The sequence below is a fragment of the Somniosus microcephalus genome, chromosome 12 (genome assembly GCF_052327205.1).
Source record: "Somniosus microcephalus isolate GS21.2 chromosome 12, FLI_Smic_1.0, whole genome shotgun sequence".
NCBI lineage: Eukaryota > Metazoa > Chordata > Chondrichthyes > Squaliformes > Somniosidae > Somniosus > Somniosus microcephalus.
In genome coordinates, this window is record NC_140998.1 from 210,994,064 (window position 1) to 211,011,271 (window position 17,208).

Consider the following 17,208-nt stretch of genomic DNA (forward strand, 5'->3'; position numbering starts at 1 on the left):
CCCCATCAACACCAGCCTCCACCCACCCCTCTTCATCTCACCTCATCAACATCAGCCTCCTCCCACCCCTCTTCATCTCACCCCGTCAACACCAGCGTCCTCCCACCCCTCTTCATCAGCCTCCTCCCACCCCTCGTCACCTCACCCCATCAACACCAGCCTCCTCCCGCCCCTCTTCAGCTCACCCCGTCAACACCAGTCTCCACCCACCCCTCTTCATCTCACCCCATCAACACCAGCCTCCTCCAGCCCCTCTTCATCTCACCCCATCATCACCAGCCTCCACCCACCCCTCTTCATCTCACCCCAACACCAGCCTCCTCCCACCCCTCTTCATCTCACCCCATCAACACCAGCCTCCTCCCACCCCTCTTCATCTCACCCCATCAACACCAGCCTCCTCCCACCCCTCTTCATCTCACCCCATCAACACCAGCCTCCTCCCACCCCTCTTCAACTCACCCCATCAACACCAGCCTCCTCCCACCTCTCTTCATCTCACCCCATCAACAGCAGCCTCCTCCCACCCCTCTTCATCTCACCGCATCAACACCAGCCCCCTCCCACCCCTCTTCATCTCACCCCGTCAACACCAGCATCCTCCCACCCCTCTTCATCAGCCTCCTCCCACCCCTCGTCACCTCACCCCATCAACACCAGCCTCCTCCCACCCCTCTTCAGCTCACCCCGTCAACACCAGTCTCCACCCACCCCTCTTCATCTCACCCCATCAACACCAGCCTCCTCCAGCCCCTCTTCATCTCACCCCATCCACACCAGCCTCCTCCCACCCCTCTTCATCTCACCCCATCAACACCAGCCTCCTCCCACCCCTCTTCAGCTCACCCCGTCAACACCAGTCTCCACCCACCCCTCTTCATCTCACCCCATCAACACCAGCCTCCTCCCACCCCTCTTCATCTCACCCCATCCACACCAGCCTCCACTCACCCCTCTTCATCTCACCCCATCAACACCAGCCTCCTCCCACCCATTTCATCTCACCCCATCAACACCAGCCTCCTCCCACCGCTCTTCATCTCACCCCATCAACACCAGCCTCCTCCCACCCCTCTTCATCTTAACCCATCAACACCAGCCTCCTCCCACCCCTCTTCATCTCACTCCATCAACACCAGCCTCCTCCCACCCCTCTACATCTCACCCCATCAACACCAGCCTCCTCCCACCCCTCTTCATCTCACCCCGTCAACACCAGCCTCCTCCCACCCCTCTTCATCTCACCCGATCAACACCAGCCTCCTCCCACCCATCTTCATCTCACTCCATCAACACCAGCCTCCTCCCACCCCTCTTCATCTCACCCCAACACCAGCCTCCTCCCACCCCTCTTCATCTCACCCCGTCAACACTAGCCCCCTACCACCCCTCTTCATCGCACCCCATCAACACCAGCCTCCTCCCGCCCCTCTTCATCTCACCCCATCCATACCAGCCTCCTCCCACCCCTCTTCGTCTCACCCCATCAACACCAGCCTCCTTCCACCCCTCTTCATCTCACCCCATCAACACCAGCCTCCTCCCACCCCTCTTCATCTCACCCCGTCCACACCAGCCTCCTCCCACCCCTCTTCATCTCACCCCATCAACACCAGCCTCCTCCCACCCCTCATCTCAGCCCATCAACACCAGCCTCCTCCCACCCCTCTTCATCTCACCCCATCAACACCAGCCTCCTCCCACCCCTCTTCATCTCACCCCATCCACACCAGCCTCCTCCCACCCCTCTTCATCTCACCCCGTCAACACCAGCCTCCTCCCACCCTTCTTCATCTCACCCCATCAACACCAGCCTCCTCCCACCCCTCTTCATCTCACCCCGTCAACACCAGCCTCCTCCCACCCCTCTTCATCTCACCCCATCAACACCAGCCTCCTCCCACCGCTCTTCATCTCACCCCATCAACATCAGCCTCCTTCCACCCCTCATTTCACCCCATCCACACCAGCCTCCTCCCACCCCTCTTCATCTCACCCCGTCCACACCAGCCTCCTCCCACTCCTCTTCATCTCACCCCATCAACACCAGCGTCCTCCCACCCCTCTTCATCAGCCTCCTCCCACCCCTCGTCACCTCACCCCATCAACACCAGCCTCCTCCCACCCCTCTTCATCTCACCCCGTCAACACCAGTCTCCACCCACCCCTCTTCATCTCACCCCATCAACACCAGCCTCCTCCAGCCCCTCTTCATCTCACCCCATCATCACCAGCCTCCACCCACCACTCTTCATCTCACTCCAACAACACCAGCCTCCTCCCACCCCTCTTCATCTCACCCCATCAACACCAGCCTCCTCCCACCCCTCATCTCACCCCATCAACACCAGCCTCCTCCCACCCCTCGTCATCTCACCCCATCAACACCAGCTTCCTCCCACCTCTCTTCATCTCACCCCATCAACACCAGCCTCCTCCCACCCCTCTTCATCTCACCCCATCAACACCAGCCTCCTCCCACCCCTTTTCATCTCAGCCCATCAACACCAGCCTCCTCCCACCCCTCTTCATCTCACCCCATCAACACCAGCCTCCTCCCACCCCTCTTCATCTCACTCCATCAACACCAGTCTCCTCCCACCCCTCTTCATCTCACCCCGTCACCACCAGCCTCCTCCCACTCCTCTTCATCTCACCCCATCAACACCAGCCTCCTCCCACCCCTCTTCATCTCACCCCATCCACACCAGCCTCCTCCCACCCCTCTTCATCTCACCCCGTCACCACCAGCCTCCTCCCACCCCTCTTCATCTCACCCCATCAACACCAGCCTCCTCCCACCCCTCTTCATCTCACCCCCTCAACACCAGCCTCCTCCCACCCCTCTTCATCTCACCCCATCAACACCTGCCTCCTCCCACCCCTCTTCATCTCACCCCGTCAACACCAGCCTCCTCCCACCCCTCTTCATCTCACCCCATCAACACCAGCCTCCTGTCACCCCTCTTCATCTCACCCCATCAACACTAGCCCCCTACCACCCCTCTTCATCGCACCCCATCAACACCAGCCTCCTCCCGCCCCTCTTCATCTCACCCCATCCACACCAGCCTCCTCCCAGCCCTCTTCGTCTCACCCCATCAACACCAGCCTCCTTCCACCCCTCTTCATCTCACCCCATCAACACCAGCCTCCTCCCACCCCTCTTCATCTCACGCCGTCAACACCAGCCTCCTCCCACCCCTCTTCATCTCACCCCATCAACACCAGCCTCCTCCCACCCCTCTTCATCTCAGCCCATCAACACCAGCCTCCTCCCACCCCTCTTCATCTCACCCCATCAACACTAGCCCCCTCCCACCCCTCTTCATCGCACCCCAACAACACCAGCCTCCTCCCGCCCCTCTTCATCTCCCCCCATGCACACCAGCCTCCTCCCACCCCTCTTCGTCTCACCCCATCAACACCAGCCTCCTTCCACCCCTCTTCATCTCACCCCATCAACACCAGCCTACTTCCACCCCTCTTCATCTCACGCCGTCAACACCAGCCTCCTCCCACCCCTCTTCATCTCACGCCGTCAACACCAGCCTCCTCCCACCCCTCTTCATCTCACCCCATCAACACCAGCCTCCTCCCACCTCTCTTCACTTCACCCCATCAACACCAGCCTCCTCCCACCCCTCTTCATCTCACCCCGTCAACACCAGTCTCCACCCACCCCTCTTCATCTCACCCCATCAACACCAGCCTCCTCCAACCCCTCTTCATCTCACCCCATCATCGCCAGCCTCCACCCACCCTCTTCATCTCACCCCATCATCACCAGCCTCCTCCCACCCCTCTTCATCTCACCCCATCCACACCAGCCTCCTCCCACCCCTCTTCATCTCACCCCATCAACACCAGCCTCCTCCCACCCCTCTTCATCTCACCCCATCAACACCAGCCTCCTCCCACCCCCTCTTCATCTCACCCCATCCACACCAGCCTCCTCCCACCCCTCTTCATCTCAGCCCATCACCACCAGCCTCCTCCCACCCCTCTTCATCTCACCCCATCAACACCAGCCTCCACCCACCCCTCTTCATCTCACCCCATCAACACCAGCGTCCTCCCACCCCTCTTTCTCTCATCCCATCAACACCAGCCTCCTCCCACCCCTCTTAATCTCACCCCGTCAACACCAGCCTCCTCCCACCCCTCTTCATCTCACCCCGTCAACACCAGCCTCCTCCCACCCCTCTTCATCTCACCCCGTCAACACCAGCCTCCTCCCACCCCTCTTCATCTCACCCCGTCAACACTAGCCTCCTCCCACCCCTCTTCATCTCACCCCATCAACACCAGCCTCCTCCCACCCCTCTTCATCTCACCCCGTCAACACCAGCCTCCTCCCACCCCTCTTCATCTCACCCCATCAACACCTGCCTCCTCCCACCCCTCTTCATCTCACCCCGTCAACACCAGCCTCCTCCCAGAGCTCTTCATCTCACCCCATCAACAGCAGCCTCCTCCCACCCCTCTTCATCTCACCCCATCAACACCAGCCTCCTCCCACCCCTCTTCATCTCACCCCGTCAACACCAGCGTCCTCCCACCCCTCTTCATCAGCCTCCTCCCACCCCTCGTCACCTCACCCCATCAACACCAGCCTCCTCCCGCCCCTCTTCAGCTCACCCCGTCAACACCAGTCTCCACCCACCCCTCTTCATCTCACCCCATCATCACCAGCCTCCACCCACCCCTCTTCATCTCACCCCAACACCAGCCTCCTCCCACCCCTCTTCATCTCACCCCATCAACACCAGCCTCCTCCCACCCCTCTTCATCTCACCCCATCACCACCAGCCTCCTCCCACCCCTCTTCAACTCACCCCATCAACACCAGCCTCCTCCCACCTCTCTTCATCTCACCCCATCAACAGCAGCCTCCTCCCACCCCTCTTCATCTCACCGCATCAACACCAGCCCCCTCCCACCCCTCTTCATCTCACCCCGTCAACACCAGCATCCTCCCACCCTTCATCAGCCTCCTCCCACCCCTCGTCACCTCACCCCATCAACACCAGCCTCCTCCCACCCCTCTTCAGCTCACCCCGTCAACACCAGTCTCCACCCACCCCTCTTCATCTCACCCCATCAACACCAGCCTCCTCCAGCCCCTCTTCATCTCACCCCATCATCACCAGCCTCCACCCACCCCTCTTCATCTCACCCCAACACCAGCCTCCTCCCACCCCTCTTCATCTCACCCCATCAACACCAGCCTCCTCCCACCCCTCTTCATCTCACCCCATCAACACCAGCCTCCTCCCACCCCTCTTCATCTGACCCCATCAACACCAGCCCCCTCCCACCCCTCATCTCACCCCGTCAACACCAGCCTCCTCCCACCCCTCTTCATCTCACCCCATCAACACCAGCCTCCTCCCACCCCTCTTCATCTCAGCCCATCAACACCAGCCTCCTCCCATCCCTCTTCATCTCACCCCATCAACACCAGCCTCCTCCCACCCCTCTTCATCTCACCCCATCCACACCAGCCTCCTCCCACCCCTCTTCATCTCACTCCATCAACACCAGCCTCCTCCCACCCCTCTTCATCTCAGCCCATCAACACCAGCCTCCTCCCACCCCTCTTCATCTCACGCCATCAACACCAGCCTCCTCCCACCCCTCTTCATCTCACCCCATCAACACCAGCCTCCTCCCACCCCTCTTCAACTCACCCCATCAACACCAGCCTCCTCCCACCCCTCTTCATCACACCCCATCAACACTAGCCCCCTCCCACCCCTCTTCATCGCACCCCATCAACACCAGCCTCCTCCCGCCACTCTTCATCTCACCCCATCCGCACCAGCCTCCTCCCACCCCTCTTCATCTCACTCCATCAACACCAGCCTCCACTCACCCCTCTTCATCTCACCCCATCAACACCAGCCTCCTCCCACCCATTTCATCTCACCCCATCAACACCAGCCTCCTCCCACCGCTCTTCATCTCACCCCATCAACACCAGCCTCCTCCCACCCCTCTTCATCTCACCCGATCAACACCAGCCTCCTCCCACCCATCTTCATCTCACTCCATCAACACCAGCCTCCTCCCACCCCTCTTCATCTCACCCCATCAACACCAGCCTCCTCCCACCCCTCTTCATCTCACCCCGTCAACACTAGCACCCTACCACCCCTCTTCATCGCACCCCATCAACACCAGCCTCCTCCCGCCCCTCTTCATCTCACCCCATCCACACCAGCCTCCTCCCACCCCTCTTCGTCTCACCCCATCAACACCAGCCTCCTTCCACCCCTCATCTCACGCCGTCAACACCAGCCTCCTCCCACCCCTCTTCATCTCACCCCATCAACACCAGCCTCCTCCCACCGCTCTTCATCTCACCCCATCAACACCAGCCTCCTCCCACCCCTCTTCATCTCACCCCGTCCACACCAGCCTCCTCCCACCCCTCATCTCACCCCATCAACACCAGCCTCCTCCCACCCCTCATCTCAGCCCATCAACACCAGCCTCCTCCCACCCCTCTTCATCGCACCCCATCAACACCAGCCTCCTCCCGCCACTCTTCATCTCACCCCATCCGCACCAGCCTCCTCCCACCCCTCTTCATCTCACTCCATCAACACCAGCCTCCACTCACCCCTCTTCATCTCACCCCATCAACACCAGCCTCCTCCCACCCATTTCATCTCACCCCATCAACACCAGCCTCCTCCCACCGCTCTTCATCTCACCCCATCAACACCAGCCTCCTCCCACCCCTCTTCATCTTAACCCATCAACACCAGCCTCCTCCCACCCCTCTTCATCTCACCCCGTCAACACCAGCCTCCTCCCACCCCTCTTCATCTCACCCGATCAACACCAGCCTCCTCCCACCCATCTTCATCTCACTCCATCAACACCAGCCTCCTCCCACCCCTCTTCATCTCACCCCATCAACACCAGCCTCCTCCCACCCCTCTTCATCTCACCCCGTCAACACTAGCCCCCTACCACCCCTCTTCATCGCACCCCATCAACACCAGCCTCCTCCCGCCCCTCTTCATCTCACCCCATCCACACCAGCCTCCTCCCACCCCTCTTCGTCTCACCCCATCAACACCAGCCTCCTTCCACCCCTCTTCATCTCACGCCGTCAACACCAGCCTCCTCCCACCCCTCTTCATCTCACCCCATCAACACCAGCCTCCTCCCACCGCTCTTCATCTCACCCCATCAACACCAGCCTCCTCCCACCCCTCTTCATCTCACCTCATCAACATCAGCCTCCTCCCACCCCTCTTCATCTCACCCCGTCCACACCAGCCTCCTCCCACCCCTCATCTCACCCCATCAACACCAGCCTCCTCCCACCCCTCATCTCAGCCCATCAACACCAGCCTCCTCCCACCCCTCTTCATCTCACCCCATCAACACCAGCCTCCTCCCACCCCTCTTCATCGCACCCCATCCACACCAGCCTCCTCCCACCCCTCTTCATCTCACCCCGTCAACACCAGCCTCCTCCCACCCTTCTTCATCTCACCCCATCAACACCAGCCTCCTCCCACCCCTCTTCATCTCACCCCGTCAACACCAGCCTCCTCCCACCCTTCTTCATCTCACCCCATCAACACCAGCCTCCTCCCACCCCTCTTCATCTCACCCCGTCAACACCAGCCTCCTCCCACCCCTCTTCATCTCACCCCATCCACACCAGCCTCCTCCCACCCCTCTTCATCTCACCCCGTCAACACCAGCCTCCTCCCACCCCTCTTCATCTCACCCCATCAACACCAGCCTCCTCCCACCGGTCTTCATCTCACCCCATCAACACCAGCCTCCACCCACCCCTCTTCATCTCACCTCATCAACATCAGCCTCCTCCCACCCCTCTTCATCTCACCCCGTCAACACCAGCGTCCTCCCACCCCTCTTCATCAGCCTCCTCCCACCCCTCGTCACCTCACCCCATCAACACCAGCCTCCTCCCGCCCCTCTTCAGCTCACCCCGTCAACACCAGTCTCCACCCACCCCTCTTCATCTCACCCCATCAACACCAGTCTCCACCCACCCCTCTTCATCTCACCCCAACACCAGCCTCCTCCCACCCCTCTTCATCTCACCCCATCAACACCAGCCTCCTCCCACCCCTCTTCATCTCACCCCATCAACACCAGCCTCCTCCCACCCCTCTTCATCTCACCCCATCAACACCAGCCTCCTCCCACCCCTCTTCAACTCACCCCATCAACACCAGCCTCCTCCCACCTCTCTTCATCTCACCCCATCAACAGCAGCCTCCTCCCACCCCTCTTCATCTCACCGCATCAACACCAGCCCCCTCCCACCCCTCTTCATCTCACCCCGTCAACACCAGCATCCTCCCACCCCTCTTCATCAGCCTCCTCCCACCCCTCGTCACCTCACCCCATCAACACCAGCCTCCTCCCACCCCTCTTCAGCTCACCCCGTCAACACCAGTCTCCACCCACCCCTCTTCATCTCACCCCATCAACACCAGCCTCCTCCAGCCCCTCTTCATCTCACCCCATCCACACCAGCCTCCTCCCACCCCTCTTCATCTCACCCCATCAACACCAGCCTCCTCCCACCCCTCTTCAGCTCACCCCGTCAACACCAGTCTCCACCCACCCCTCTTCATCTCACCCCATCAACACCAGCCTCCTCCCACCCCTCTTCATCTCACCCCATCCACACCAGCCTCCACTCACCCCTCTTCATCTCACCCCATCAACACCAGCCTCCTCCCACCCATTTCATCTCACCCCATCAACACCAGCCTCCTCCCACCGCTCTTCATCTCACCCCATCAACACCAGCCTCCTCCCACCCCTCTTCATCTTAACCCATCAACACCAGCCTCCTCCCACCCCTCTTCATCTCACTCCATCAACACCAGCCTCCTCCCACCCCTCTACATCTCACCCCATCAACACCAGCCTCCTCCCACCCCTCTTCATCTCACCCCGTCAACACCAGCCTCCTCCCACCCCTCTTCATCTCACCCGATCAACACCAGCCTCCTCCCACCCATCTTCATCTCACTCCATCAACACCAGCCTCCTCCCACCCCTCTTCATCTCACCCCAACACCAGCCTCCTCCCACCCCTCTTCATCTCACCCCGTCAACACTAGCCCCCTACCACCCCTCTTCATCGCACCCCATCAACACCAGCCTCCTCCCGCCCCTCTTCATCTCACCCCATCCACACCAGCCTCCTCCCACCCCTCTTCGTCTCACCCCATCAACACCAGCCTCCTTCCACCCCTCTTCATCTCACCCCATCAACACCAGCCTCCTCCCACCCCTCTTCATCTCACCCCGTCCACACCAGCCTCCTCCCACCCCTCTTCATCTCACCCCATCAACACCAGCCTCCTCCCACCCCTCATCTCAGCCCATCAACACCAGCCTCCTCCCACCCCTCTTCATCTCACCCCATCAACACCAGCCTCCTCCCACCCCTCTTCATCTCACCCCATCCACACCAGCCTCCTCCCACCCCTCTTCATCTCACCCCGTCAACACCAGCCTCCTCCCACCCTTCTTCATCTCACCCCATCAACACCAGCCTCCTCCCACCCCTCTTCATCTCACCCCGTCAACACCAGCCTCCTCCCACCCCTCTTCATCTCACCCCATCAACACCAGCCTCCTCCCACCGCTCTTCATCTCACCCCATCAACATCAGCCTCCTTCCACCCCTCATTTCACCCCATCCACACCAGCCTCCTCCCACCCCTCTTCATCTCACCCCGTCCACACCAGCCTCCTCCCACTCCTCTTCATCTCACCCCATCAACACCAGCGTCCTCCCACCCCTCTTCATCAGCCTCCTCCCACCCCTCGTCACCTCACCCCATCAACACCAGCCTCCTCCCACCCCTCTTCATCTCACCCCGTCAACACCAGTCTCCACCCACCCCTCTTCATCTCACCCCATCAACACCAGCCTCCTCCAGCCCCTCTTCATCTCACCCCATCATCACCAGCCTCCACCCACCACTCTTCATCTCACTCCAACAACACCAGCCTCCTCCCACCCCTCTTCATCTCACCCCATCAACACCAGCCTCCTCCCACCCCTCATCTCACCCCATCAACACCAGCCTCCTCCCACCCCTCGTCATCTCACCCCATCAACACCAGCTTCCTCCCACCTCTCTTCATCTCACCCCATCAACACCAGCCTCCTCCCACCCCTCTTCATCTCACCCCATCAACACCAGCCTCCTCCCACCCCTTTTCATCTCAGCCCATCAACACCAGCCTCCTCCCACCCCTCTTCATCTCACCCCATCAACACCAGCCTCCTCCCACCCCTCTTCATCTCACTCCATCAACACCAGTCTCCTCCCACCCCTCTTCATCTCACCCCGTCACCACCAGCCTCCTCCCACTCCTCTTCATCTCACCCCATCAACACCAGCCTCCTCCCACCCCTCTTCATCTCACCCCATCCACACCAGCCTCCTCCCACCCCTCTTCATCTCACCCCGTCACCACCAGCCTCCTCCCACCCCTCTTCATCTCACCCCATCAACACCAGCCTCCTCCCACCCCTCTTCATCTCACCCCCTCAACACCAGCCTCCTCCCACCCCTCTTCATCTCACCCCATCAACACCTGCCTCCTCCCACCCCTCTTCATCTCACCCCGTCAACACCAGCCTCCTCCCACCCCTCTTCATCTCACCCCATCAACACCAGCCTCCTGTCACCCCTCTTCATCTCACCCCATCAACACTAGCCCCCTACCACCCCTTTTCATCGCACCCCATCAACACCAGCCTCCTCCCGCCCCTCTTCATCTCACCCCATCCACACCAGCCTCCTCCCAGCCCTCTTCGTCTCACCCCATCAACACCAGCCTCCTTCCACCCCTCTTCATCTCACCCCATCAACACCAGCCTCCTCCCACCCCTCTTCATCTCACGCCGTCAACACCAGCCTCCTCCCACCCCTCTTCATCTCACCCCATCAACACCAGCCTCCTCCCACCCCTCTTCATCTCAGCCCATCAACACCAGCCTCCTCCCACCCCTCTTCATCTCACCCCATCAACACTAGCCCCCTCCCACCCCTCTTCATCGCACCCCAACAACACCAGCCTCCTCCCGCCCCTCTTCATCTCCCCCCATGCACACCAGCCTCCTCCCACCCCTCTTCGTCTCACCCCATCAACACCAGCCTCCTTCCACCCCTCTTCATCTCACCCCATCAACACCAGCCTACTTCCACCCCTCTTCATCTCACGCCGTCAACACCAGCCTCCTCCCACCCCTCTTCATCTCACCCCATCAACACCAGCCTCCTCCCACCCCTCTTCATCTCACCCCATCAACATCAGCCTCCTCCCACCCCTCTTCATCTCACCCCGTCCGCACCAGCCTCCTCCCGCTCCTCTTCATCTCACCCCATCAACACCAGCCTCCTCCCACCCCTCTTCATCAGCCTCCTCCCACCTCTCTTCACTTCACCCCATCAACACCAGCCTCCTCCCACCCCTCTTCATCTCACCCCGTCAACACCAGTCTCCACCCACCCCTCTTCATCTCACCCCATCAACACCAGCCTCCTCCAACCCCTCTTCATCTCACCCCATCATCGCCAGCCTCCACCCACCCTCTTCATCTCACCCCATCATCACCAGCCTCCTCCCACCCCTCTTCATCTCACCCCATCCACACCAGCCTCCTCCCACCCCTCTTCATCTCACCCCATCAACACCAGCCTCCTCCCACCCCTCTTCATCTCACCCCATCAACACCAGCCTCCTCCCACCCCTCTTCATCTCACCCCATCCACACCAGCCTCCTCCCACCCCTCTTCATCTCAGCCCATCACCACCAGCCTCCTCCCACCCCTCTTCATCTCACCCCATCAACACCAGCCTCCACCCACCCCTCTTCATCTCACCCCATCAACACCAGCGTCCTCCCACCCCTCTTTCTCTCACCCCATCAACACCAGCCTCCTCCCACCCCTCTTAATCTCACCCCGTCAACACCAGCCTCCTCCCACCCCTCTTCATCTCACCCCGTCAACACCAGCCTCCTCCCACCCCTCTTCATCTCACCCCGTCAACACCAGCCTCCTCCCACCCCTCTTCATCTCACCCCGTCAACACTAGCCTCCTCCCACCCCTCTTCATCTCACCCCATCAACACCAGCCTCCTCCCACCCCTCTTCATCTCACCCCGTCAACACCAGCCTCCTCCCACCCCTCTTCATCTCACCCCATCAACACCTGCCTCCTCCCACCCCTCTTCATCTCACCCCGTCAACACCAGCCTCCTCCCAGAGCTCTTCATCTCACCCCATCAACAGCAGCCTCCTCCCACCCCTCTTCATCTCACCCCATCAACACCAGCCTCCTCCCACCCCTCTTCATCTCACCCCATCACCATATCCTTCTATTCCTTTCTCCCTCATGTGTTTCTCCAGCTTCCCCTTAAAGGCATCTCTGCTCTTCGCCTCAACCACTCCCTGTGGTAGCGAGTTCCCCATTCTCACCACTCTCTGGGTAAAGAAGTTTCTCCTGAATTCCCTATTGGATTTATCAGTGACTATCTTATATCGACGGCTCCTAGTTCTGGTCTCGCCCCACAAGTGGAAACATCTTCTCTACGTCTACCCTATCGAAACCCTTCATAATCTTAAAGACCTCGATCAGGTCACCCCTCAGCCTTCTCTTTTCTAGAGAAAAGAGCCCAAAGCCTGTCCGGTTTTCCAGACAGACTGTGTTGGGCCCAAGCCTGTCCGGTTCTCCAGACAGACTGTGTTGGGCCCAAGCCTGTCCGGTTCTCCAGACAGACTGTGTTGGGCCCAAGCCTGTCCGATTCTCCAGGCAGACTGTGTTGGGCCCAAGCCTGTCTGATTCTCCAGACAGACTGTGTTGGGCCCAAGCCTGTCCGGTTCGCCAGACAGACTGTGTTGGGCCCAAGCCTGTCCGGTTCGCCAGACAGACTGTGTTGGGCCCAAGTCTGTCCGGTTCTCCAGACAGATTGTGTTGGGCCCAAGCCTGTCCGATTCTCCAGACAGACTGTGTTGGGCCCAAGCCTGTCCGATTCTCCAGACAGACTGTGTTGGGCCCAAGCCTGTCCGGTTCTCCAGACAGACTGTGTTGGGCCCAAGCCTGTCCGGTTCTCCAGACAGACTGTGTTGGGCCCAAGCCTGTCCGATTCTCCAGACAGACTGTGTTGGGCCCAAGCCTGTCCGATTCTCCAGACAGACTGTGTTGGGCCCAAGCCTGTCCGATTCTCCAGACAGACTGGGTTGGGCCCAAACCGCTCCCCACCAACCCTGAAAATCTGGCTTGCGAATCAAGCTTCCAGCAAGTCACCGAGGGATCGGAGTCCACAGAGTTTGAGAGCTGTAAAAACCGTCCAGCTCAGCCTCCACACTCCCCTCCCCCCCACATCCTCTCCGTGAAAGGACAAAGATGCTTAGCAACCAGGCAAAAAACAAGATTAGGCCCTTATCGACGAGCAGGCCTCTTAACTCTTCAACAGTGGGACGTGGCAGGTTCGGCTCCTGCGAGATCTAAGCCCATCACCAGCCGACCTAAGGCAGCGTGGACCTGGGTGGAGACGCCAGCTTCGGCCCGTCATTCAATGCCAAGCCTGCAAACATCAGATCAATTCCCAGCACGGCTCGTTCAGGATTTGAATTCAGTTTAAAAAGAAACTAAATAATTTTTTTAAGTGTTATTCCCTGTGTAACACTCCCATTCCGTTATTCCCTGCGCAACTCTCTCCCATTCCGTTATTCCCTGCGTAACTCTCCCATTCCCTGCGTAACTCTCTCATTCCGTTATTCCCTGCGTAACTCTCCCATTCCGTTATTCCCTGCGTAACTCTCCCATTCCCTGCGTAACTCTCTCATTCCGTTATTCCCTGCGTAACTCTCTCCCATTCCGTTATTCCCTGCGTAAATCTCCCATTCCGTTATTCCCTGCGTAAATCTCCCATTCCGTTATTCCCTGTTATTCCCTGCGTAACTCCCATTCCCTGCGTAACTCTCTCCCATCCCCTGCGTAACTCTCTCCCATTCCCTGCGTAACTCTCTCCCATTCCCTGCGTAACTCTCTCCCATTCCCTGCGTAACTCTCTCATTCCGTTATTCCCTGCGTAACTCTCTCATTCCGTTATTCCCTGCGTAACTCTCTCCCATTCCGTTATTCCCTGCGTAAATCTCCCATTCCGTTATTCCCTGTTATTCCCTGCGTAACTCTCTCATCCCCTGCGTAACTCTCTCCCATTCCCTGCGTAACTCTCTCCCATTCCGTGTAACTCTCTCCCATTCCCTGCGTAACTCTCCCATTCCCTGCGCAACTCTCTCCCACTCCCTGCGCAACTCTCCCACTCCCTGCGCAACTCTCTCCCACTCCCTGCGCAACTCTCTCCCATTCCCTGCGCAACTCTCTCCCATTCCCTGCGCAACTCTCTCCCATTCCCTGCGCAACTCTCTCCCATTCCCTGCGCAACTCTCTCCCATTCCCTGCGCAACTCTCTCCCATTCCCTGCGCAACTCTCTCCCATTCCCTGCGCAACTCTCTCCCATTCCCTGCGCAACTCTCTCCCATTCCCTGCGCAACTCTCTCCCATTCCCTGCGCAACTCTCCCAATCCCTGCGTAACTCTCCCAATCCCTGCGTAACTCTCCCAATCCCTGCGTAACTCTCCCATTCCCTGCGTAACTCTCCCAATCCCTGCGCAACTCTCCCATTCCCTGCGTAACTCTCCCATTCCCTGTTATTCCCCGTGTGTCTCTTACCTCTGCATAAAATCCATCATAGCCTGTAACAGAAGAGAAAGAAGGATATGTTAAAACATTTTTACCTGGAATCATTCACGCACACTCACTCACACTTGCACATGCACCATCCTGCACGCGCGCACACTCACTCACATGTACTCACGCACTCACTCCCACACACATACATGAACACTCACACGCTTGTAGTCCCACATACCCTGGCATCGACAGGTGCACCCTCACGTGCAAGTACACACTCGCGCGATCATACTCATATAGACACTCACACACATACTCCTGCACGTGCATTCTCACACACGTATGCATAAATTCACACAGGCACACACACGCAGGAGCACACCACACCCCTCCCATCTAATCAATGGTTAAACTACGGCAGTGTTCACTGGAAGAAGTGAGCCCTGACCCAGATGGACCTGTGGCAAAGATTCACCATCACCGTGCCGCACAAAGGTGGGCTGCGTTGGTTTCGGGTCAGCCACTCCCCACACAGCACACTCCTGATACCGGTTACGGTTGTCACTGATTAAGAAGGGTCAGCACACACCATCTCGATGTCTCCCTGGATGAGTGAACGATAAATGAAAAACGGGGCGGCGGAAGGAGAAACCTACCATAGGGAATAAGGGAAAAATCGTAGGGAATGAAAGACTAGTGGTAAGTAATAAATCAATAAAATTAATTACAGTTGAAATGAAACAAGGACAGAGACAGACAGAACATCCCGGTGGGAATATAACACGAGGTAGAATGGGGAGACAGACACACAGAGAGACGGAAGGAGAGACAGGCAGAAGGTAAGAGTCACACACACACAGAAGGGGAGACAGGCAGACAAGAGGATCACACAGACAGACAGAAGGTGAGAGACACACACGCACAGACAGAAGGTGAGAGACACACACACAGACAGACAGAAGGGGAGACAGGAGGATCACACAGATAGACAGAAGGTGAGAGACACACACAGACAGACAGAAGGGGAGACAGGAGGATCACACAGACAGACAGAAGGTGAGACACACACACACAGACTGAAGGGGATACAGAGACACAGGAGAAACACACAGACAGACAGAAGGGGAGACAGGAGGATCACAGACAGACAGAAGGCGAAACACACACACACACACAGACAGAAGGGGAGACAGGCAGACAGGAGAAACACACAGACAGACAGAAGGGGAGATAGGCAGACAGGAGGATCACACAGACAGACAGAAGATGAGACACACACACAGACAGACAGAAGGGGGTACAGACACACAGGAGAAACACACAGACAGACAGAAGGGGAGATAGGCAGACAGGAAGATCACACAGACAGACAGAAGGTGAGACACACACACACACACACACAGACAGAAGGGGAGACAGGCAGACAGGAGAAACACACAGACAGAAGGTGAGACACACACACACACACACACAGACAGAAGGGGGTACAGACACATAGGAGAAACACACAGACAGACAGAAGTTGAGAGACACACAAACGTAAATCCGTGGTCTCAGGGCTATCGTACTTTGACAAAAACGAGCTGGTCCCGAACACTGGACGCCTCCTGGACCCACTGCATGGTGTTCTTGCAGTCCTCCAGTCTGAGCGTGGCCTGTGCCTGGAGTCCGTGTATGGTGTCCAGGTGCTCATTCCCGGCGTGCTGGATGTCGATCGCCAGACGGTCCTTCTCGTTCTGCAGGAACTCGATCAGGCAATCAATCTCGCACTCCACCCCTGCCTTGGCATCGGAGATCTCTCCCTGAACACGTGGAAACCACCACAGTCAGTCAGACAGACCTGGAGGGCTAAACAGCCCCCAAACCCACACAGCATAGCAAAGTGAAGCTTCAAATTTAAATTAATTTATCGCAAGGAAGGTTCGGCCTCACCAGCTCCCCCAGAAACAGCCGACAGCTCCCCCCCATCCAGGTTTCCACCACCTTGTGTGAGGAAGTGCTTCCTGACATCACCCCTTGAACGGCCTGGCTCTAAAAGGGTTAAATGACGAGGACAGGTTGGCACAGACTAGGCTTGTGTTCCCTGGAGTTTAGAAGATTAAGGGGTGATCTAATCGAGGTGTTTGAGATGGTGGGCTTGTACTCGCTGGAGTTTAGAAGAATGAGAGGGGATCTCATTGAAACTTATAAAATTCTGACAGGACTGGACAGACTAGATGCAGGAAGGATGTTCCCGATGGTCGGGGAGTCCAGAACCAGGGGTCACAGTCTAAGGATAAGGGGTAAGCCATTTAGGACAGAAATGAGGAGGAATTTCTTCACCCAGAGAGTGGTGAACCTGTGGAATTCTCTACCACAAAAGGCAGTAGAGGCCAATTCATTAAATATATTCAAGAAGGAGTTGGATAAATTTCTTACGGTTAAAGGGATCAAGGGATATGGGAGAAAGCAGGGACCGGGTACTGAATTTGGAT

The 17,208-nt window shown here is 58.2% G+C and overlaps 1 protein-coding gene across 1 annotated transcript in view; it reads right to left on the reverse strand.

The window, feature by feature from the left end:
- LOC147110005 (tripartite motif-containing 13-like) overlaps window positions 1-17,208 on the reverse strand; it is a 51,597-nt gene that overhangs the window by 13,106 nt on the left and 21,283 nt on the right. The window contains exons 5-6 of the mRNA XM_086003993.1: window positions 16,303-16,536; window positions 14,774-14,796 (exon numbers count right to left, since the gene is read on the reverse strand). Of these exons, the coding sequence (XP_085860119.1) occupies window positions 14,774-14,796; window positions 16,303-16,536 (257 nt within the window). The remainder of the gene's footprint in view (window positions 1-14,773; window positions 14,797-16,302; window positions 16,537-17,208) is intronic.